At 43.9% G+C, this 24,287-nt stretch overlaps 1 protein-coding gene across 4 annotated transcripts in view; it reads left to right on the forward strand.

Moving 5' to 3' along the window:
* The window catches only part of grtp1a (growth hormone regulated TBC protein 1a), a 68,929-nt gene that overhangs the window by 22,110 nt on the left and 22,532 nt on the right, over positions 1-24,287 (forward strand). For all 4 annotated transcript variants that reach the window (XM_070893072.1, XM_070893069.1, XM_070893071.1 and 1 more), the window contains one exon: positions 12,418-12,542. In XM_070893072.1, the coding sequence (XP_070749173.1) occupies positions 12,418-12,542 (125 nt within the window). The remainder of the gene's footprint in view (positions 1-12,417; positions 12,543-24,287) is intronic.

Consider the following 24,287-nt stretch of genomic DNA (forward strand, 5'->3'; position numbering starts at 1 on the left):
CAGGTCAGTCAGATTATTAGGCTGAAAGACAGTTACCGAATAAAACATAAAGGATTAATGAACGTACGAAGGCCTCCTAACAACTCCAGGAGTAGGATAGAAAAGCAATGGGGTGGGATTCACTTTCAGTTGTGTTAATATAATCGTACTGTTGCTGTGTATTACGATAGTCATAACTGTTTGGCTATTACTTTGTTGGTGGGATACAGTTTTACTTGTATTATTGCTCTCTATTACTTTACTTTACATATTGTGGGCTTGACCTGCCTGCATTGTCCTGCATGGATCTGGGTTTGGAGACAATGAGGATGAGGGCTGTGGCCAGAATCCGCCAGTATGCAACTGAAGTATGTAAACAAATTTACAAATTTCTGCATTTTCACAGTTTTCTGTCTGATAACTATTGTCCAGAAGAACTTTAAATATAAATAGTGACTTACTAGAACAGTTGGAAACCATGGTATCCACTTCCAAACAGTAACCCGCAACAGTTGTTGCCCCCCCCAAAAATGGATCTGTGTTTACATTCTAAACACTTTATTACCTTGCAGTCAAGTGGGGAGACTTTAGAAATTAATAGTTGGGTTCAACTACCTTTGCCACTTTTATTGCTGCAGTGAAGAGTAATATATTGGGCATAAAACAACGGATTCCAAATTCTCACGGACTACTTACTGTGGTGCAGCGTGCTCAGAGTCTGGGAAATATTAGCAGGAAAGCCCAGGCTCCAATCCCCAGCCCCAGAGCTTGGAGCAGACCCGTATGCAGGTGAGTTGCTACACCGATTGCGAATGGAAGCACTGGGTTTATCACAAAGCCAAGAGATTTTTTTTATATGCTTGGTTATGTTGTTAGTTTAATTTTTCAACCCCGTATAATAGGTGGCTCAAAAACCAACCCGACCACTGAAGGAAGCTGAAGCGAAATCTTTCGATCAGATTTGAATGGGGGGGAAAAAAATGGAGTGATTTTAATTGGTTTTGTGCTGGTTATTCATGGTTTAGTTTTTGACACCTGCTGATTTAAGTCACATTTGTCGAACAGACATTTGAGGCGATTCACAGTTAATTAATGGTGTGATGCTACGGGTGCACACAGGATGCAAGACTGTCAATTATTTCAACATTGAGACGCACAGTTTTTGGTTTACATAAGCTGTATAATGTTGCCTCACAGTTCAAAATGTAAACACTGTCTCATGGAGCCTGCTTCCTTTTAAGGAAGGGGGGGGCATTGGCAAGTTTTTTCTGAAATTAGGTTTTAAACCCCTCCCAGGAGCTAACATTGCTAGTAGTTGCCCCTAACTAGATATAGCATTGCTAGTAGTTGCCCCTAACTAGATATAGCATTGCTAGTGGTTGCAAAGGTGGTGCATAAGGGGAAGGTGAGAACAGATGGTTTTACTTCTCTTCCCTTTTATGCCTTCGTTTAACCCTCGATCTCATAAGAACATAAATAGGAACAGGAGTAGGCCATATGGACCCTCGAACCTGCTCTGCCATTTAATATGATCATGGCTGATCCGATCATGGATTCAGGTCCACTTCCCTGCCTGCTCCCATAACCCCTTATTCTGTCCTGATCTGCACATTATGACTCTGCCATTTAACACATGCTTCCTGTTTTGGGCTCTTTGCTCCCTTGCTAATTTTGTACATTTATCCACATTTCATCCAGTTACTTAAGATTTAATTCCTGCTGAATCTTCATTATGCATACAATCAAATAAATTACAGTACAGTGAAGCCATGCACTGCCAGCACTAGCTCTTGAAGTCGACTCTAATATTTCCCTGCCCTTTTACTACTTTTTTATATTTGTCATTTTCCATTTATCCATTCCCTTTTCAATTTATATTCATCTCCGCCTCAGTCACCATCATAGGTAGTCCCTCGGAATCGAGGAAGACTTGCTTCCACTCTTAAAAATGAGTCCTTCGGTGGCTGGACAGTCCAATACGAGAACCACAGTCTCTGTCACAGGTGGGACAGATAGTCGTTGAGGGAAGGGGTGGGTGAGACAGGTTTGCCGTTCGCTCTTTCCGCTGCCTGTGCTTGATTTCTGCATGCTCTCGGCGATGAGACTCTGTGCTCGGATGCACTTCCTCCACTTAGAGCGGTCTTTGGCCAGGGACTCCCAGATGTCAGTGGGGATGTTGCACTTTATCAGGGAGGATTTCAGGGTGTCCCTGTAGCGTTTCCTCTGCTCACCTTTGGCTTGTTTGCCATGAAGGAGTTCCGAGTAGAGCGCTTGCTTTGTGAGTCTCGTGTCTGGCATGCGAACAATGTGGCCTGCCCAGCAGAGCTGATCAAGCGTGGTCAGTACTTCGATGCTGGGGATGTTGGCCTGGTCGAGGACGCTAATGTTGGTTCATCTGTCCTCCCAGGGGATTTGTAGGATCTTGCGGAGGTATTGTTAGCCCCTCAGTAGCACCTCCTGCCTCAGCCCCTTGTGGAAAAGCATTCTGCCCTAACAACTTTGTGTAAATATACCATCTAACATCCTTGTTCTATCAGTTACGATCTCTGTCTCATCCTCCTTGTTTCTGCAGCTTGGTGAATCACTAACCATGTCATTATTTTTTTTTTTTAAAACCTTTTAACTTTGAATGCCTATATTAGTTCCCCTTTGACAGTCTCTCTTGCTTTGCTCTGTACCTGTAAGCTCCCATTCCTGCTCTAAGGCTAGTCTATCTCTGCTGTCCTCTTTTCCATAGCACAAACAATTTGTGTCCATAACTGTACACCACTTCTCAGCTGTGACCTAACAAATGTCTTGTATAAATTCAACACTGTTCCTTTTCTTTGATATTCAGAACTTCTGTGTATAAAGTCTAGAATTCCCACCGTTTTTAAAGATCTATGTATCTACAGTCCTAGCTTTCTCTGTTCCTCTGCTCTAGGCACCCAGAATTTAAGGTGCAATTTCTTTCACTGTCCTTTCCCTGCTTCATCCAGTTATCAGCCCACACCACTAATCTCCTGCCATTTCCAGAATTTGTCATATCAGCAAACTTCAATATCACGTTTCTGGTATCCATGTCCAAGTCACGACTATAAATGAGAAGCAAAAGATGTCCCAGCATAGATCCCAGGGCACACCATACCCACATCCCACCCAACTGTAAAATGTTCATGTACTCTTTACTTTCTGTACCCTGAATGTTGCTTTAGCTGCATTTCCTTAATGCTATGTGCCTTCATTTTCATAATGAGTCTCTTCAATGGACCTTATCACCACCTTCTACATATACGACAATCCCTTCTCATTTCTAGTCAAATTTAATTAAATTAGTAAAATGTCCCAAGATGCTTTACAGGAGTATAATCAGACAAAATTTTACACCAAACAAGATGAGATATTGGGACAGGTGAGCAAAGCATTATCAAAGAGGTAGGCTTTAAGGAGCGTCTTAAGGGAGGAGAGGTTTAGGGAGGGAATTGCAGAGATAAGGGCTTCGGCAGCTGAAGGCAATGGCGGAACAATGAAAATTAGGGATGCCAAGATGCCAGAATTTGGGTAATGCAGAGATATTTGGGGGGGGTGGGGGGAGCTTGTAGAGCTGGAGGAGGTTAGAGATGGGGTGGGGTGAGGCCATGGTGGGATTTGAAAACTAGGATTTTAAAATTGAAGCGTTGCTGGTCTGGGAGCCAATGTAGCACGGGGTTGCTGGGTGAGTGGGACTTGGTACGAGTTAGGGTATGGGCAGCTGAGCTTTGGATGAGCTCAAGTTTTTGGAGGGTGCAAGATGGGAGGCCAGCCAGGAGAACATTGGAATGGTCAAGTCTAGAGGTAACACAAGGCATTGCTGAGGGTTTCAGCAGCAGATGAGCTGAGGCAGGGGCAGAGATGGGCAATGTTATGGAGGTGGAAATAGGTGGTCTTGGTAATGTAGACAACTGCCATTTGCAATGCATGCTGATGATCCCTGATTTAGCCTATGCTTTTTTGAATGCTATATGGACTTAATGTTGCCCACGTCAAGATAAGACTAACTGGCCTATCATTTCCTGGTTTATCCATTTTGTCTTTCTTGAACAGGGATGTAATATTCATCAGCTTCATGCTATGAAAGGCCAGCAGAGTGATCTGTAGCCTCAGTGGGAGATGATGATGAGACAAGTACTCAAATTTTCATTTGGCTACTTCACTAAATTTAAATTTCTCAATTTTACCCAAGGTGTTGGAGGACTTGGAGCCAATGCAGCTCAGAGAGGACTGAGGTTATTGATGAGTGGGGCTTGGTACAGATTGGATACAGGCAGCAGAGTTTTGGATGAGCTGCAGTTTAGAGTGTGGAGGTGCGAGGCCAGCCAGGAGAGCATTGCAATAGTCTGGAGGTGATAAAGACATGGATGAAGGTTTCAGCATCAGATGGGCTGAGGTGTTGTGGAGTCGGGCAATATTACAGGACTGGGGAAAACTGCAATCCAACTGGCTGGACTTGTACTTCTAAATCACCATTTCCTCAAATATCTGTTCAGTTCCTCCTTCACTTTGTTTCACGCTGCCTCCTCGACAGTTCATTCCAAATATCAGAGGGAGGGTGGGAAAAGTGTATGACACACATGTCCATACACTACCAACTGTGAAAAGACCCCTTTAAACACTCCCAAAATCTCCACCTCAAGAGGATTCTGCCCTTGTCTCCAGCTTCTTTCTGTTGCCAAATCCATTTTTAACCCAGTTAGATAACAACTACTATACAGTATAGGGCATTTAACATTGCAAAGCAATCATATAATCAAAAATAATTGATAAGTGAAGAAAGAAAGGAGATTTATGAGGGGGTGACTGGTTGATCAAAGAGGTTGGTTTTAAGGGAGGTCTTCAAGCAGGAGGGAGATAATTCCAGAGAATGTGGCCTCGTCAGCTGAAGGCATGACCACTAACATTGGGGTGAGAGGAGCTAATTTAATTGCATACTGCTTTGTGGTTTTTAAGCTTGTTACAGAACATTGCCATGTTTTATAAATTCCGATGTGTGTAATAGTCACTGGATAGTTCTTCTCTACCAATTTAGTTCCAAGATTGAAGGCAGATTTGAAGATGTGGCCTACTGGTTTTGGAACCATCTGTGTGGTCTCCATGTGAACTTCCTATTTCCACTGTCTGGCTTGCTGGTCTATAATTCCATCATTCTCTCTCAATTATTTAGAATATTAAATGCTTGGCTTTAGATTATTCCTAACCTTTTTATTCAATTGTGCTTTGTCATAAAATGCAGTGGAGATATGAGGGGGAAAAAAAAACATGAAAAATGTAATAGTCGGTAACAGTGGGACATGAGGAAATTGATTTGTCTCTGTTCTTAAAAAGAATGCCTAGAGGTTAATGAATCATTCAACTGTGATCACTTCAATAAACAGACTCTAAATTTGTTTGTTCCAGCTTTGTGCTTATTCTGAAACTTCTTGTTTGGGTTAAGAATCAATCATGTTTGAAGAATCAACCCATACTTTATCATTGTTAATTTTTCTTCCTGTCGGGGTACTTGATTTTGTCCATTTATCCTTCACAATGTCAGAATCGGCAAATCCGCCCATGGGGAAAATCATTCATCAACCTACTCCAGGCTTTTTAATTTGAAGTCTTGTGATCTCCAATTTCACAGTGGATCAGTTACCAGTTTATCTCCTCTTGCATCCAAGCCCCAGTCACTGTCAGCTGTGGATCAAAAAGTTGTCCGTGGAATTTTGTTCCGTTGTCAACTAAGTGCAACCTGTGAAGCTTCGGTGTTTAGGTGCCTTATGAGACGTCGGTTAAAGTCTGAACTTACCAAGTCTTCAATCGTTCAGAGGCTAAGAGCAGGGTGTACTGGAGAAATAAAATAAGAACATTGTCATATTACACCGTGCTGATGAGCTTCCTTTATGCACAGAAATACATAGAAACCGGTCATTAGGCTCAATCAGTCTCTGTCAGCATTCACCCTCCACATGACCAAATGGTTTGCATCGTATTTACCCACACTGTTGCCATATCCCTTTTCCTTCAACCACCTATCGATTCTAATCGTGAATGTTGATAGTTTCTGGCCTCAACCACTAACCCTGCCAGTGAATTTTAGTGTCTCAATTCTGTATGAAGAAGTTTCTCCATCTCTCTGTTCTAAAACCAGCAGGCTAATCTGGGGGGACACACTGCAATGCCAAGATAGGAACTAGAAATGAGAGGATGTTGCATAAAAGGAACCGGGCTTCTGCTTTGTGAATATCATGCAATGTTGAAGTACGTTTAAAGTAAAAGAAGGAAATCGTTGAAGACCTGTTTATTAAAGAATAGAAATGATTGCATGGAATTTACGGCACAGAAACAGGGCATTCGGAGTTTATGCTCCTCATGAGCTTCCTTCCACTCTCTCTCTTTTAACCCTATCAGCATATCCTTCCATTTCTTTCTCCCTCGTGCATTTATCTAGCTTCCCTTTAAATGCATCCATGCTATTCGCCTCAACGACTCCCTGTGGTAGCGAGTTCCACATTCTCAGCCCTCTCTGGATAAAGAAGTTTCTCTTGAATTCCTTATTGGTATTAGTGACTACCCCATATTATGGCCCCTGGTTCTGGTCTCCCCACAAGTGGAAACATCTTCTCTACATCTACCCTATCAAATCTCTTCATAATTTTAAAGACCTCTATTAGGTCGCCCCTCAGCCTTCTCTTTTATAGAGGAGAGCTCCAGCCTGTTCCTGATAGTTGTACCTTCTCAGTTCTGGTATCCCCCTTGGGGATCTTATTTGCACTTTCTCTACTGCCCCTATATCCTTTTGAATTATAGGAATAATAGCTGTCTGCCAGTCCTCTAGCACTATTCCATTTCCTAACCTCTACTGTCTCTTCACATTTTTAATATGCATGGATACAGTCCATCCGGACCTGGGGTTTTATCCTATTTAGGCTTTCCTAGTTTATCAATTATCTCCCTCCTTTCTAAACTATCCTTTTTGATCTCTTCAAATGTTATGTCCACCTTGTTGGTCTCCCTGTTAAAAACAGAGGCAAATTAATGCTTCAATATTTCTGCCATTTCGTTATTGGTACCTGTGAGTTTATCTTGTGCATCTTAGTAGCCCATACCTGTATCTTTCCTCCTGTTATTTGTGTCTGCAAAATATTTTACTATTTCTTTTTATATTCTTTGATAATTAAATTTTATAATTCCTCTTTGCTTTCCTAATTGTTTTAATAACTTATTTTCTGACTTTTTCGTATTCCATTTTATCATCCTCTCCTTTATTGTCTATGTACAGGGCATTGGTGAGGCCACACCTGGAGTATTGTGTACAGTTTTGGTCTCCTAACCTGAGGTAGGACATTCTTGCTATTGAGGGAGTGCAGCGAAGGTTCACCAGACTGATTCCCGGGATGGCGGGACTGACCTATCAAGAAAGACTGGATCAACTGGGCTTGTATTCACTGGAGTTCAGAAGAATGAGAGGGGACCTCAGAAACATTTAAAATTCTGACGGGGTTAGACAGGTTAGATGCAGGAAGAATGTTCCCAATGTTGGGGAAGTCCAGAACCAGAGGTCACAGTCTAAGGATAAGGGGTAAGCCATTTAGGACCGAGATGCGGAGGAACTTCTTCACCCAGAGAGTGGTGAACCTGTGGAATTCTCTACCACAGAAAGTTGTTGAGGCCAATTCACTAAATATATTCAAAAAGGAGTTAGATGAGGTCCTTACTACTAGGGGGATCAAGGGGTATGGCGAGAAAGCAGGAATGGGGTACTGAAGTTGAATGTTCAGCCATGAACTCATTGAATGGCGGTGCAGGCTAGAAGGGCCGAATGGCCTACTCCTGCACCTATTTTCTATGTTACTTAGTGTATGCCTTTTATTTTAATTTCAATTTTACCCTCGTCTCTATTCATCCATAGTGTTTCATTATCGGCTAGTTTGTTGGTTTTTTTAAAAATTAAATATGCTTTTTCTGAACTCGACCACGTTTTTAAATATTTCCCACTGATGTTATATCTTTGTTTATCAATGTTTGTTTCCAGTTTAACTTTCCTAGTTATATCTTCATTCCCTCATTAGTTTTTTTTCCAACCTATTACTTTGCTCTTTGTCTTGTGTCTCAATCATTATCTTAAAACTGTGTGCACTGTGAAAACTCCATTCCCTTTCCCCCTTCCCTGACCTCCACTTACCAGTTTATTTTTTTTATTCATTCATGAGATGGACGTCGCTGGCAAGGCCAGCATTTATTGCCCATCCCTAATTGCCCTTGAGAAGGTGGCGGTGAGCCGTCTCCTTGAACTGCTGCAGTCCGTGTGGTGAAAGATACACCCACAGTGCTGTTAGGGAGGGAGTTCCAGGATTTTTACCCAGCAACAATGAAAGGAACGGTGATATATTTCCAAGTCAGGGTGGTGTGTAACTTGGAGGGGAACTTGAGTGTTGTTGGAGCTGCACTCATCCTGGCAAGTGGAGAGTATTCCATGACATTCCTGATTGAGTTTTGTGTATATTGGAAAGGCTTTGGAGAGTAAGGAGAAGAGACCTTCACCACAGAATACCAGTCTCTGACCTACTCTTGTTGCCACAGTATTTATGTGGCTGGTTCAGTGTTCTGTTCAGTGGTGATTCCTAGGATGTTGATGGTGGGGCATTCGGCGATGGTAATGCCCTTGAATGTCAAAAGGCAGTGGTTACACTCTCACTTGTTGGAGCTAGTCATCACGAGGCATTTGTGTGGTGCAAATGTTACTTGCCACTTATCAGCCCAAGCCTCAGTCATCCAAGCCTCACTGCATCGGGCGGGGACTGTTTCATTGTCTGACTAGTTGTGAATAGAGCTGAACACTGCAATCATCAGCGAACATCCCCACTTCTTACCTTTATGGAGGGAAGGTAATTAATAAAGCAGCTGAAGATGGGTGGGCCTAGGACACTGTCCTGGAACTAAGAAGATTGACCTCCAACAACCACAACCATCTTCCTTTGTGCTAGGTATGACTCCAGTCAGTGGAATGTTTTCCCCATGATTTCCATTGACTTCAGTTTTACTAGGGCTCCTTGATTGCATACTGTTGTGGAAAAATATTTCTGAGACTGTATAATATATAAAGAGGTTTATTAAATCGGAGACACAGCTTTGGGAGAAGTGTTAGAGACCCCTGTCACTGAACCACTTCTCAAATTGGTATCTCCAGTGAGGTTCTTTTATCTTATAAATTACGTCACTTTACATCACATGCTTTATCACTAGTCCTTAAGTCTAATAACCTCAAGGCCAGCATACCTTGAAGTCTAACTTTTTTTTATATAAAGCATAATGCATCAGTATTGTCCCTTACAAAATTCATTAAAGGGGAAAATAAAAACAAATGTGTGGTCCCATATACTAGTCAAGTATATGTCCAAAAATCCGCTCCAACGCATACTCTTGTCAATTGCTATCTTAATGTCAAGGGCAGTCACTCGCCTCACCTCTAATTCAGCTCTTTTGTCAATGTTTGGACCAAGGCTGTAATGAGGTCTGGTCCTAGCGGCACCCAAGCAGAGCAATGCAGAGCAGGTTATCAGTGAGTAAGTGCCGTGTGATAGCACTGTCGACGACACCTTCCATCACTTTGCTGATATGCATGGTTTGCTACTGTCACCAGGAGGTTGATTTAATGACCAGTTTGTTGTCCTTTTGAGATGACATTAGTTGTGATCTAAGAGCCAAGATCACATAACAGGGTGTGCTCGGCAAGAGGTGAAGAGTGGAGTAGCCTTATGGAGAAAATAACTTCACTCACTGTAGCAGGAAAGTATGGACCCTGCTCGATCAACTTGGTTACCATAAACACGGTGACCATTAGAGCGGACCCATTGCATCCCTGATACAAACATCAATGGCTCCGGTGGACAAAGAATTTCATCGTAGATGAAGTGGCAGCTTTCGACAACTTGATGGTAGCACCAAGGTAGTCAACTATGTCTGATCCATTCACCTTGTACGAACTAAATGCAGCCCTGTCGACAACCAAATCTGGAAAAGCTGCATTCCTAAAAGCACTGGGACCCAAAGCAAAGAGATGGTTGACTTCTTACTTTCAAGTCCACTTGAAAGAATCAGGCTTGTTTCCAACCAGAAAAGATGGCAAGGTGCCATTCCACCAGATTGAATAGATGATGCAGATACTTGTAGGGAAGTGAGACCAACATCTTGTGTTGCAATTAAAAAGTAGTGACAGATTGAAGGTGACTTGTGTCCTGGCTACCACACTGGCTGCATTGTTGTGGGTTTAGTTTATCTCACTGCTATTTCTAGGCACACGATGCGGATTCTACCTCATCCAGTGACACTTAACTTGGAATTTGTATTACTGGAAGATTAAGATTATCAGTCAACACATCTAGATGAATATTAAAAATATATAGACGTTACTATGATCAGTGATGGTTGTGGAGCTAATTTTGAAAGCTTTTGACTTGAGGTAGATGTGATTCAGTAAGTAGGTTTTAGAGTAGGATTAAATTGATGGTGAATCCTTTCACTCTGGGATGTTTGGCTTGTCATACATACATGCCTTTGTTCCCTCTAAACTCAACTATTCCAATGCTCTCCTGGCCACTTTGCACTCTGTAAACTTGAGCTCATCCAAAACCCGGCAGCCCATCACACCAAGTCCTGCTCACCCATCACTCCTGTGCTCACTGACCTACGTTGGCTCCCAATCTGGCAACACCTCGGTTTTAAAATTCTCATTCTTGTTTCTAAATATCTCCATTGCTTCACCCCACCCTATCTCTATAATCTCCTCCAGCCCTACAACCCTCATATCTGTGTTCCTCTCATTTTGGCCTCTTGAGCATCCCCAATTTTAATCGCCCCACCAGGAAGCGGCCATGCCTTCAGCTGCCTAGGTATTAAGCTTTGGAGTTCCCTCCCTAAGCTTGTCCGCTTCTCCAACACTCCTCCTTTAAGCCCCTCCTTAAAACCTACTTATTTCATCTGTCTAAATATCTCCTTATGTGACTTGGTGCCAAATTTTGTTTCATAACTCTCGTGAATCGCTTTGAGATGTTTTACTATGTTAAAAGGATAATATAAATTCAAGTTTTATTTCTTAAATACTAAAGATGGGTGAGTGAGGAATGCTGAAGCCGGGAGCGGGCAATCCATATTTGCACATACATGTTGAGCATTGTGACTGTTGTCCCACTTTCCAACCCCGTATTGGGATGGAGTGGCTGACCTCCCCTGGGATTGCGATCTCCAACATGAAGGGAAGATGCTAGTCACTGAATGAGGCCATTCGGCTGCTGCCTGACTGGGCTGCTTGGTCCTTTGTAAGTTTGGGTTCTCTGTAGGATTGAGGTGAGTTTCCTGTAGCAATGTCATACTTGCTGCACCTCGAGTAAAATTCGTTCAGGTGATGTAGACCAGGGATTGGGCTCCTGTGTTTTGTTCAGGAGGCTGGTTTTGTCCAGTAACACCTTTGGTATTGCCCACAGATAGGAGAGTCACTGTTGGTTGTGGAGTGGGGCTCCCAATATTGAGGTTATCGTCCCCAATCCATTGTATTCCAGGGCTCCCTCTGGGACCTGTCCTTCTGGTTGTACCTATGCAACACCATGGATATCTTTCCCCCAGTGCAGTGTTTGAAATAGGTTCCTGTTTGTTCCTCTAGTTCCCACCCTCCATGGTTCCAGTTTGTTTTCAAGGTTGCACAGGGGGGAGGTAATTATCTTTTGAAAGCTGGGTGGAGATCGCCTGACCCTGCTCCCCACCCCTGTGCTCAGCAATCCTGACTGCACTTAAAATTTACAGCACAGAATCAGGTCACTCAGCTGAACAGGTCTATGCCTGTGTTTATGCTCAACACTAGCATTCCCCCCCACCTTACTTAACTTCACCTTATCAGCATATCCTTCTATTCCTTTCTCATGTACTTATCCAGCTTTCCCTTAAATGCATCAAGTCAGCATAAGTCAGCTGACTGGCAGGGCTGATGATTTCCAGCCATTAATTGCTGCATGTTTCATTTTCAGCGATTTGTTATTCTCTGTAATCTTGAGGTGCAGAGTTCAATGATTACGTATTTCATGAGTAAATTATTTGACATAAATTCTAATTGGCTAAGTGACTTCTGAGACCATTTGCCTTGAAGCCACATAGTCCTTTGATCTAGGTGCGAACTGGATTTTTTTTTAACTTTATTGTAAGCTTATGGTGGAGTGTTTGTGAACAAATATAGCAGACACTGAAATTTTAAATCCAGATCCTTTGCACTTGTTTCAAGATAGTTCACGATCTTGATGTGGTCATAAAAGGATTTCAAATAGATTCATGCAAGAGAAAAGTAAATGGTGGTATGCAAGTGGAATTGGTGAAACCAAACCATTTAATGAGGTATCAAAACATTTTAATCACTTCACGCTGAGACTTGAAAGCAAAATTGTTTGCTTTTATTTTCAGACATTAACAGAACATTTCCTGACAATGTACAGTTTCGGAGGACTGCTAATCCCTGCTTACAGCATGCACTTTTCAACATTTTAGTGGCATATGGAACCCATGACAAAACAGTCAGCTATTGCCAGGTATGTAGTATCTGATTTTATAAGTTATTTCGTATGGCCAATGTAGATGCAGAGCAACTACTATAATTTTACATTGAGGTGGTTAAACCAGATAATTGCGTCAGGAGTAGCAGAGTATATCTCTGTGATGACTCCTTTGTATTTGTGAATTGTATCACTGAGTCGTTCCATGTTGCGCACCTGGCCTTTTACGAGGTGTTTGTGATTTCTTGTGAACTCCTTTCAGCTTTCGAAGCATCATCAGGGTTGAAGTCACTGTCGAAGGTTAAGCACGTGGATCCAAAAGGGTTTGTGTGACTTTAAGCGATGGTGAGGGGTGTTATTGTGATTCTGGTGAATGGGGAGACACGAACATAAGAAATAGGAGCAGGAGTAGGCCATTTGGCCCCTCAAGCCTGCTCCACCATTCAATAAGATCATGGCTGATCTGATCTTGGCCTCAACTCCACTTCCCTGCCTGCTCCCTATAACCCTTGACCTCCCCTATAGTTCAAAAATCTGTATCGCCACCTTAAATATATTCAATGTCCCAGCTTCCACAGTTCTCTCGGTTAGAGAATTCCAAAGATTCGCGACCGTCTGAGAAGAAATTCCTCCTCATCTCCATTTTAAATGGGCGGTCCCTTATTCTGAAACTATGCCCCCTAGTTCTAGATTCCCTCACGAGGGGAAACATCCTCTCCACATCTATCCTGTTAAGCCCCCTCAGAATCTTATACTAAACTTCAATGACTATGGGCTCAATCTTTCTTCAAACGACAACCCCTTCATCTCAGGAATCAACCTAGTGAACCATCTCTGAACTGCCTCCAATGCAAGTATATTCTTCCTTAAATAAATAGACGTTTGTTTATAAGTAGTATGAATAGATTGGTGTGTGGGCCTGTCTGTACTGTGGGGGTCAGTCGGTACCTTAGGGATTGCTGTTCTGGTCACTGAGGCACACATCCATGTTCTGCAAGTGATGCAGCGAAGGGCTAGAGGCGCCTGCCTAGTGTCTGAGAGATTGAGTTATGAGAAAAGGGTCGTACAACTTGGGCTCATCATCCTTGATGAGAGATGAACGAGGGGACTTGCAGAGGGACATATAATATTGAGTGGAGTAGAAAAGGTTAATCTTCAGCACTATTTCCAGTTAAGCCACAACCAAGGGGATGCAGGTACAAACTAGGCAGAGGATAGTTCCAGATTGAAGAAAAGCAAAATACTGCTGGAGACCTGAAACAAAATGGGAAAACGTTGGTAATCCTCGGCAGGTCAGGTATGGATCTTTCCTTCCAATTCCCTTCCCAGATCTGGCAATGTTTTGTTGCTCTCTTTACAAGCTCAGGCCAGATGTCAAGAAGCACTTTTCACAGTGATCAATACCCAGAATAGGGGAGTGGTGGCACAAACTCGAGTTCAAGATGCCGTTGGGGGGTGGGGGAGGGGGAGGGAACATTTTGGCCCAGAAATTTATCTAGGATGATGGCATAAATCGGGCAGTATTTGATTGGCTGCCCATTACACGCAGCACTGATGGTCCATTCCATTGCAGTCAATAGAACTGAATATTCAGCTTTGTAAAACGGGGTTGATCCAATACCGCCCATTTTGTGCCATTGTCCAAGACAAATTAAGGGTCGATGGAAGGGTGAGCAACAGGGAGCTGAATGTCATCCATTCCCCCCCCCATCTCTTCTCCTCCCCCCCCCCCCCCATCTCCTCCTCTTCTCCCACCCCATCCCCCATCTCTTTTTCCCATCCCCCCCATCTCTTCTTCCCCTCCCCATCCCCCCCCCCATCTCTTCTTCTCCCCCCCCCCCCCCCCCCCATCATCTCCCTTCCTTCCTTTCTGTCTGTCTCTGTCTCCCCTCGCCCTGCGGGTTGAAGTCCCACTCCAGAGACTTGAGCACAAAATACTAGGCTGACACACCAGGGCGTACTGAGGGAATGCTGCAATGTCGGTGGTGCCATCTTTTGGATGAGATTGCCATTTGTGAGAGCTTGCTATGTGCAATTGGCTGCCATGTTTCCTACATTGCAACAGTGACCACACTTCAAAAGTACTTCATTGGCTGTAAACACTTTAGGACATCCTGAGGTCATGAAAAGCATTATATAAATGCTTGTCTGTCTGCCATTGTCTATCTTGGGCAAGTTGATTTTGAAACTCTGAATCCAAGAGTTCCTGTAGTCCTGTGTTTTGGGACTAAGGGTTAATGAACTGTACATAGCAGCAGATGTTGTCATGTGATAGGACAACACTTAGCTCCATCCTTTTATACTTAGAATTGGTTTGAAATCTGCTTGCTCAGGAAATCACCAGTGCCAAAGTGTTGTCACCGTTTTACCCACTGTTTCTTTAATGGGAAGGAAGTGCCACTTGATTAACATACACATTATCTTTTTACACTCACTACGTGAAGGAGTTTGACCATTCTGGCTAGTGGTTGGTGTTGCTTAGGAGCACAACTTCAGTCAATAAACATCGGTTAGCAGAGTGTCGCTCTGCATGTTCTGGCAGGTGGAGTTGGGGCTCATTGCTGCCATAATGGTTACCTCTTGAGACATCAGGTTGCCAGGTTCTGCTGCAGGACAATTCTATGGCAATGATTTGCAACAATGTCTTGCTTGGACAGCTTAAGATGAGGTAAATCTGTAGTGTGAGGGGGGCTCCATTGTAAATCTGTGGATGCGAGGGGAAAGGAAAGCAAAATGGCAGATGAAGAAAGAATTTTCCAATAATCTAATATTTGTATTGGTTCCCTTTCTGCTCCTCGCTATGGGCAATTTGCTGCTGTTTATGATTGACATTTGAGCCAAATGGGGTTCATGTATGGCATAGAAATCTGCATATAGACTGATGTAATGCTCAAGTGATGGGGGAGGAGGGGGGGGGGTGTCCAAAGGGCAGCACCAGTGCAAGTTTCTAAGGGATCTCTGGTTCATATTTAATAGAGGTGCTCAAAATTGAGAGATTTTGACATAGTAAATCAGGAAAAGCTATTTCCACATAGTGAGTTGGTAACTAGAAGACATCAATTTAAGATCATAAGAACAAACCACTCCTCCTTGTCCTTCACAAAATTATCGGGCAAAATATCGACACACAGCTAAAGTGATATTAGGAGGGTCACCAAAAGCTTGGTCAAAGTAGTGTGTTTTAAGGAGGATCTTAAAGAGGGAGCGAGAGAGTTGGAGAGGTTTACGGGGAATTCTAGAGCTTAGGGCCCAGACAGCAGGATGCATGGCTCTCTTGATCATTATGCAGTTCAACAGTAGTGTGTTAAAATAAAGTAACAGCAGATTACAGAATCATAGAAATTGGTGACACAGGAGGAGGCCATTCGGCCCATCTATGCCGGCCGAAAAAGAGCTATCTCACCTAATCCCACTTTCCAGCTCTTGGTCTATAGCCCTGTAGGTTACCACACTTCAAGTGCATATTCAAGTACTTTTTAAATGCGATGAGGGTTTCTGCCTCTACCACCCTTTCAGACCTTGAGTTCCAGACCCCCACCACCCCCTGGGTGAAAAATGTTCTCCTCAACTGCCCTGTAATCCTTCGGCTAATTACTTGACCTCTCAAAGGGAAATAGTTCCTTCCTGTCCACTCTATCTAGGCCCCTCATAATGTTATACACCTCAATAAGGTCTCCCCTCAGCCTCCTCTCTTCCAGAGAAAACAACTGCAGTCTAGCCAATCTTTCCTCATAGCTAAAATTCTCCAGTCCTGGCAACATCCTCGTAAATCTCCTCTGTACCTCTAGTGCAATCACATCTTTCCTGATGTGGTGACCAGAACTGGGTGCAATGTTCTAGCCGGAGCCTCACTAGTGTTTTATACAGTTCTGGCGCAGTGTCCCTGCTCTCTGCACAAATTGGCTGCTGCATTTCCTATATTACAACAATGACTACACTTCAAAAAGTACTTCATTGGCTATAAAGTGCTTTTGGATGTCTGGTGATCATAGAAGGTGCTGTATAAATGAAAATCTTTCTTTCCATATTCTATACCTCGGCTAAAAGGAAACTATCCTGTATGCCTTCTTAACCATCTTATCTACCAGTCCTGCTACCTTTTGAGATCTGTGGATATCCACTCCAAGGTCCCTCTGATCCTCTACACCAGTATCCTACTATTTACTGTGTATTCCCTTGCCTTGTTGGCTCTCCCTAAATGCATTACCTCACACTTCTCCAGATTGAATTCCACTTGCTACTTTTCTGCCCACCTGACCAGTCCATTGATATCGTCCTGCAGTCTGCAGCTAGCTTTCTTCCTCACTAGCAACCACACGGCCACTTTCTGAATCATCTGCAAACTTCTTAATCATGCCCCCTACATTGAAGTCTAAGTCATTGATATATACCACAAAAAGCAAGGCACCCAGTACTGAGCCCTGCACAACCTCACTGGAAACAGCTTTCCAGTCGCAAAGTCACCCGTCGACCATTACCCTTTGCTTCCTGCTAGTGAGCCAATTTTGGATGCAACTTGCCACTTTCCCTTGGATCCCATGGGATTTTACTTCACTGATCAGCCTGCCATGTGGATCTCACCAAAAGCCTTGCTAAAATCCATGTAGACTACATTAAATTTGCTATCCTCATCGACACCTCTTTCTTCCCCCCACCCCCCCCCCCCCCCCCCCCACCAGCCCTTGTTACCACCGCAAAAAATTCAATCAAGTTAGTCAGACACTAACTTCCCTTAAATCCATGCTGACTGTCCTTGATTAATCCATGTCTTTCTAGATGACGATTAATACTGTCCTCCAGAATTTTTTCCAATTTGCCCACCACTAAGGATCCTGGTCTATAATTACTAAGTCTATCCCTTTCTCTTTAAACAATGGTACATTAGCCGTCTTCCGGCACCATACCTGTAGCCAGAGAGGATTGGAAAATGATGGTCAGAACCTCCGCAATTTCCTCCTTACCTGGGATACAATTCATCCAGGCCAGTCAATTTATCTACTTTCAAAAATGCTAAACCCCTTAATATTTCCCCTCTCGCTAGGTTTATCTCCTAATATTTCTCACACTTCCTTCTTGACTACAATGTCTGCATTGTCCCTCGTTTGTGAAGACAGATGCAAAATATTTATGAAGAGCCATACCCACGTCTTCTGCCTCCACACACCAGTTAACCTTTTGGTCTCTAATAGGCCCTATTTTTTTTTTTTGTGATCTTCCTCCTCTTTCTGAATGTATAAAACATCTTTGGGTTTTCCTTGATTTTATTTGCCAATATTCAGGTCAAGCATGGGCAAGGAAACCTGCTGATTGCCACCTACTGCCCCCCCCTCAGCTGATGAGTCAATACTCCTCCATGTTGAGCACCACTTGGAAGAAGCACTGAGGGTAGCAAGGGCACAATGTACTCTGGGTGGAGGACTTCAATGTCCATCACCAAGAGTGGCTCAGTAGCACCACTACTGACCGAGATGGCCGAGTCCTGAAGGACACAGCTGCCAGACTGGGCCTGCAGCAGGTAGTGAGAACCAACACGAGGGAAGGACCCACTTGACTTTGCCCTCACCAGTCTACCTATCACAGATGCATCTGTCCATGACCATATTAGTAGCAGTGACCACTCCACAGTCCTTGTGGAAATGAAATCCTGTCTTCACACTGAGAACACCCTCCATCATGTTGTGTGGCACTACCACTGTGCTAAATGGGATACGTTCAGAACAGATCTAGCAACTCAAAACTGGGCGTCCATGAGGTGCTGTGGGCCAGCAGCAGCAGAAGAATTGTACTCCAACACAATCTGTAACCTCATGGCCTGGCATATCCCTCACTCTACTACTAACATCAAGCCAGGGGACCAACCCTGGTTCAATGAGGAGTGCAGAAGAGCATTCCAGGAGCAGCACCAGGTGTACCTTTTATATAAAACAAAAAATGAGGTGCTAAACAGTGGAAGCTGCTAAACTGGACAACATGCATGCTAAACAACAGAAGCAGCATACTATCAACACAGCTAAACGATCCCACAATCAATGGATCAGATCAAAGCTCTGCAGTACTGCCACATCCAGTCGTGAATGATGGTGGATAATTAAACCACTAACTGGAGAAGGAGGCTCCATGAATATCCCCATTCTCAATGATGGCGGAGCCCAGTATGTGAGTGTAAAAGACAAGGCTGAAGTGTTTGCAACCATCTTCAGCCAGAAGTTCATATCGGCCTCCTCCCGCTGTCCCACCATCACAGAAGCCAGTCTTCAGCCAATTCAATTTACTTCACTGGATCACATCTGGCACCCACACAACTCTCACCACCTGTGATGGGTAGATTGGTGAGGACAAAGTCAAGTGGGTCCTTCCCTCATGTTGGTTCTCTCCCTACCAGGCGCCGGTTTTTCTCCGGCGGCCTGAAGCCCAAGAAATTGCTAAGTATGCTGCAGATCTAAGAAGGTTGGCTGCACCGTGTGATTTTGGCGACTACCTCACCAAAGCACTAAAGGACATCTTCGTTATTGGAGGGTTACCGTAGTGTCCGCAGTTTAGAGGAGGCCCTTGTGAGGATGCTCTCTTTGGGTTTAAGTTGCTCTTGTATTAAAGTTGAGCTCCGCATAGCTCTTGATTGTCGTCTTCGCTGGGGCTAGCAGGTCCCTGACGAGGCCATGGATAGTGGGCCCACAACTGCTGAGCAGGATGGCCCTGTGCTTGTTCGCCAGCGAGATCGGTGAGTCCCCAGCCAGGTCGTTCGCGATGAAGTGTTCTAACCTTTCCACAAAGGCATCCCAATCTTCCCTATCAGCGAATTGTTGGAAGTTGCTGAGATTAGACATGTGCATAGAAATTTGTAACCTCGTCGCCAGTTATTGTGTATGCAGGCACTCTCAATGACTCCAAGGCAGGGGTATGGCACTTGAACTGTACAAACTGTAGACCTTTATTGCAGCTCCTAGAGTGAGGACACCAAGAGGTGAGCTCCCTTTTATACTGGGTTACCTGCAATGTACAGATGACCCTTGGGTCTGCAGCAGCACCCTCTAGTGTACAGATATAGTATATACAGGGTGAAGGTACATTCAGGTCTAGTGTTACAGTACATCATTGACATGCATATATAAGAGATGTTCACTGATGATTACAGTGTTCAGTGCCATTTACAACTCTCCAGATAACGAAGCCGTCTGTATCCACATGCAGCATGACCTGGACAATATTCGGGCTTGGGCTGATAAGTGACGAGTAACATTCGTGCCGCACAAGTGCCAGGCAATGACCATCTCGAACAAGAGAGTTTAACCACTGTCCCTTGACATTCAATGGCATTACCATCACCAAATCCCCCACCAACATCCTGGGTGTCACCATTGACCAGAAACTTAACTGGACCAGCCACATAAATACTGTGGCTATAAGAGCAGGTCAGAGGCTGGGTATTCTGTGGCAAGTGTCTCACTTCCTGACTCCCCAAAGCCTTTCCACCATCTACAAGGTACAAATCAGGAGTGTGATGGAACACACTCCACTTGCCTGGATGAGTGCAACACTTAAGAAGTTCACACCATCCAGGACAAAGCAGCCTGCTTGATTGGCACCCCATCTACCATCTAAACATTCACACCCTCCTCCGCCAGTGCACCATGACGTCAGTGTATACCATCTACAAGATGCACTGCAGCAACTCACCAAAACTCCTTCGGCAGCACCTCCCAAACCTCTACCACCTAGAAGGACAAAGGGTAGCAGGCACATGGGAACACCATCTTCCAAATTACAAACCAGCCTGACTTGGAAATATATCGTCGCTGGGTCAAATTCCTGGAACTCGCTCCCTAACAGCACTGTGAGGGGTACCTTCACCACACGGACTGCAGCGGCTCACCACCACCTGCTCGAGGGTAATTTGGTATAGGCAATAAATGCTGGCCTTGCCGGCGATGCCCACATCCCAGAAACAATTTTTTTTTTTTAGTAGCTGTTTCCAGTCCACTTTTTCTAAGTCACATCTCCGTTTAGTAAACTTGGCCTTTCCCGAATTGAGAACTTTTATATTGAAGCATTGTGACTGTAGCAAGGAGCACTACAGTTGCATGTGTATTTTTCAGTTTTTACCTGCTTACACCTCTGATGCCTTGAGATGTTTTGCTACATTAAAGGTGCTGTGTAAGTGCAAGTTGTTGTTGAGTTGGCTGTTTTTCTGAAGATGTTCGTCTGCTTTTGCTGATTTTCTAGGTTGATTTGTGTGGGCAGTATTAACCAGTCAGGTGAGAAGCTGGGTCTGAAGTCTAACCCACAGGTAGCAAAAGAAAGCCGCAAGTAATTCGGGCTCCAGACACGGACACATGAATAGGCTAGTGCAAGAAGATGTTCTCCAGGGATTCCCAGGCAACTCAGTAACTTTATTATGCAGGAGGACACTAGGATGATCCTTGAGTATTCAGTGCTTTCTTATCTACTTTTGCACAGTCATGTGGCAAGCTATCTTTGTGAAACAGAACTACAATGTTTAAGTTGAAAAGCTGACCAGTTAAACATTGTATTTTAGTGTTTCACTTAATCTGTTGCAGTGCTGAAGTTCAGTTCGAGCTGTGCATGATTTATGGCCACTGTCTTGGTAATGTCAGTTGCTGAATATTATAACTCTGACAGATTTACGTGGGGCGATCACATGGTCGATCCTATCCTCGACGAGCGGGGGGGTGGGGTGGCTTCAGGATGTGTTATAAGAACATTTCAATGCTGTTGCACCTCATTTGGAGCAAAGGCATGAAATCCTTGTAACACTGGTTACTCGCTTCAGCAAACTGACACCGTCCAATGCCTGTAAATCAAACGCTTCTTATCCCATCACAACCTTTTTAATTGGTGTCATCTGTGCATTGCCAACACTGAAAATCTTTCCTCCATCCCACGGTTACACTAGGTTTGTGGAAAACTGTAGCCTTTATTTCCATGTACTCAAAATAAATAAAATAAATTAAATTAAAAATGTTTTCAAAATCAACATGGTACGCCAGCAAGTGTTGTATCAGAGGAGGAAAGAACCATTGAAACGCAAAGCACTCCGTAATAAAGACAGGCATATTGTAATCTGCCCTGCTGACTATTGGCATTCCACTTAACTGCAATGTGGGGCTAGGTAGTACGGAAAGGCAAACTTTTCTTTGCCACAGCACAAGTTGGGCCATCTCATCTTGGTCACATCACCTTGAATGTAGCCGAACCCACCAATATTTCCAGGCTCTTTTTAATATGTTGGACAAGTATCCTACAGTGCTGACTGGGCATCTCTGTTCCCTCACAGTCGGGAACGCTGACTGGGCATCTCTGCTTCCTCACAGTCGGGAATGCTGACTGGAAATCTCTGCTCCCTCACGGTTGGGAATGCTGACTGGGAATCTCTGCTCCCTCAGTCGGGAGCAGAGAGCCGTGAGCCGCTGCAGACTTTTACCGTACTCTGGCTGGGCCTGTTGCCCTCCACCCATCTAGCAGCCACCCCCCCCCCCCCCCCCCCTCAGCATTGGGGACATGCGGGAGAGACATCAATAAGTCACTCCCATGTCACTTATTTCCATCTAATGGAACTGCCCCAGGGAACGTGCGTCAAGCACAAACTTGACGTTATCTGTTTCCATCTCTTCTATCTCCCCAGTATCCTGGAAACTGGTGCACACTGGGTGTTAAATTAGCTTTGTGGTAGCCTCTGTCTCTACTTGCATAGCAATGCATTAAAATGGAAGAGCATATGCTGCCATCCTGTTGTACAGTGACTAGGAAGGCCTCGGATGTAAATAGCAGATGGCCTGATAATCTGGTATGGCCACACCAGCGCACTGTGTAAAGTTCCAGATCTTGCTGTACAGCAAGATTATCCAGGCATTGGAGACTGTACAGTAAAGGGCAACCAAACTGATAGCTAGCTGAGGGAATCTGAGCTATGGGATAGGGGATTCTATAATTAGTGGGACAGATATCGCTCTCTGCAGCCACGAATGAGAGTCCTGAAGGATGTGTTGTCTACTTGGTGCCATGGTAATGGATATCTTGAGGCAGCTGGAGAGGAATATGGAAAGGAAAGGGGAAAATCCAGTTATTATGGTCCATGTCAGAACAAACAATATAGGTAGGAGCAGAGAGGAGGTCCTGCTGAGGGGGTATCCAGCTTGGGAGCTAAATTTAAAAAGTAGGACCTTGAGGGTAATAATCTTTTGGATTATTGCCTGAGCCACATGCAAATTGGCATAAAAACAGGCAGATCAGAAGAATTAACACCTGGCTAAAGGGCTGGTGTGGGAAGAGGGGTTCCTTATTATGGGAGACTTGACACCAGTACTGGGACAGGAAGGGGCTGATGGGGGATTTCAATTGCCCCAAAATGTTTTTGGCAGAAGAGGTAGGTAAAGGGGATAAGAGAATGGAGTTCCTACAATATGTACAGGACTCCTTTCTAAGACACAAGGATCAGTGCTGGGACCAATGTTCATAATTTATATTAACGAATTAGACACTTTTTGGAATCAAACGCAATTTCTAAATTTGTGGATGAGGTCAAATTGGGAGTGGGTGGGATGGTCTATACTGAGGTGGTCTTGCAACAAGTTACAAGAAGACATAAATAAACTTGGAGAATGGGCATGCAACTGGCAAATGAATTTCAACGCAAGTATGAGGTAGTACATTTTGGTAAGAAAATGAGGTCATATATTACTTGAAAAATGAAAATCTAAATGGGGTAGAGGAGCAAAGGGATCTGGGAGTACAGATACACAAATCACTAAGTAGTGACACAGGTTAATATGGCCATAAAAAAAACAAGCACTAGGGTTTATTTCTAGAGGGATAGAATTGAAAAGTAGTGAAGTTATGCTAAACCTGTATTTAACCTTGGCTAGACCACACTTGGAGTACTGTGTACAATTCTGATCACCATATTATAAAAATGATAGAGGCACTGGAGAAGATGCGAAAAAGATTCACAAGGATGATACCAGAAATGTGAGGTTATGCCTATCTGGAAAGGATGAACAGGCTGGGTCTCTTCTCTTGAAAAGAGAAGGCTGAGGGGTGACCTAATAGAGATCTTTAAAATTTTGAAACAGTCTGATAATGGATACAGAGAGAGTGTTTCCACTTGTGGGGAAGAGCAAAACTAGAGTCCATCAATGTAAGATAGTTACCAAGAAATCAACTCTGGAATTCAGAAGAAACTTCTTTACCCAGTGAGAAAATGGAGCTCGCTACCACAGGGAGTAATTGAGGCAAATTGTATGGACACATTTAAGGGGAGGCTAGATAAGCATCTTGGGAGAAGGATATAGAGGATTATGCTGATAGCTAGATGAGGAAAGTCGGGAGGAGGTTTGAGTGGAGGATAAATGCCGGCATAGCCTGGTTGGGCCGAATGGTCTGTTTCTGTGCTGTGTATTCTATGTAATGAGAGGTGGATGAACCCGGGATTGGTTACTGTCGAAGAGCAGGCTCGGGAGATGTTATGGAAGTTTTACGGTTCTAGAATCGATTAACTGAACCCTGAAAGTATGTTTGAGGTTGACACAAACTCTGGAACCAGGGGATAGGCTCAGGGGCAAGGGCACAGAGAGTTTACATTGGACCTTGCGAGATGGCAGTGAGTGTGGGATAATTTAGGGGAGGATTGGAATAGATATTGAGAATAGCCAACTTTGTAGTTTATGCTGCTTGCATTTGTTCCACTTAATGGGGTTTGTCACTAATTAGAATCTTGGTCTCATTCTTCAGTTGGAATTTCTCGTGGTTTGTGTCTTTTCCTTGTCT

Source organism: Pristiophorus japonicus, chromosome 11, assembly GCF_044704955.1.
Source record: "Pristiophorus japonicus isolate sPriJap1 chromosome 11, sPriJap1.hap1, whole genome shotgun sequence".
NCBI lineage: Eukaryota > Metazoa > Chordata > Chondrichthyes > Pristiophoridae > Pristiophorus > Pristiophorus japonicus.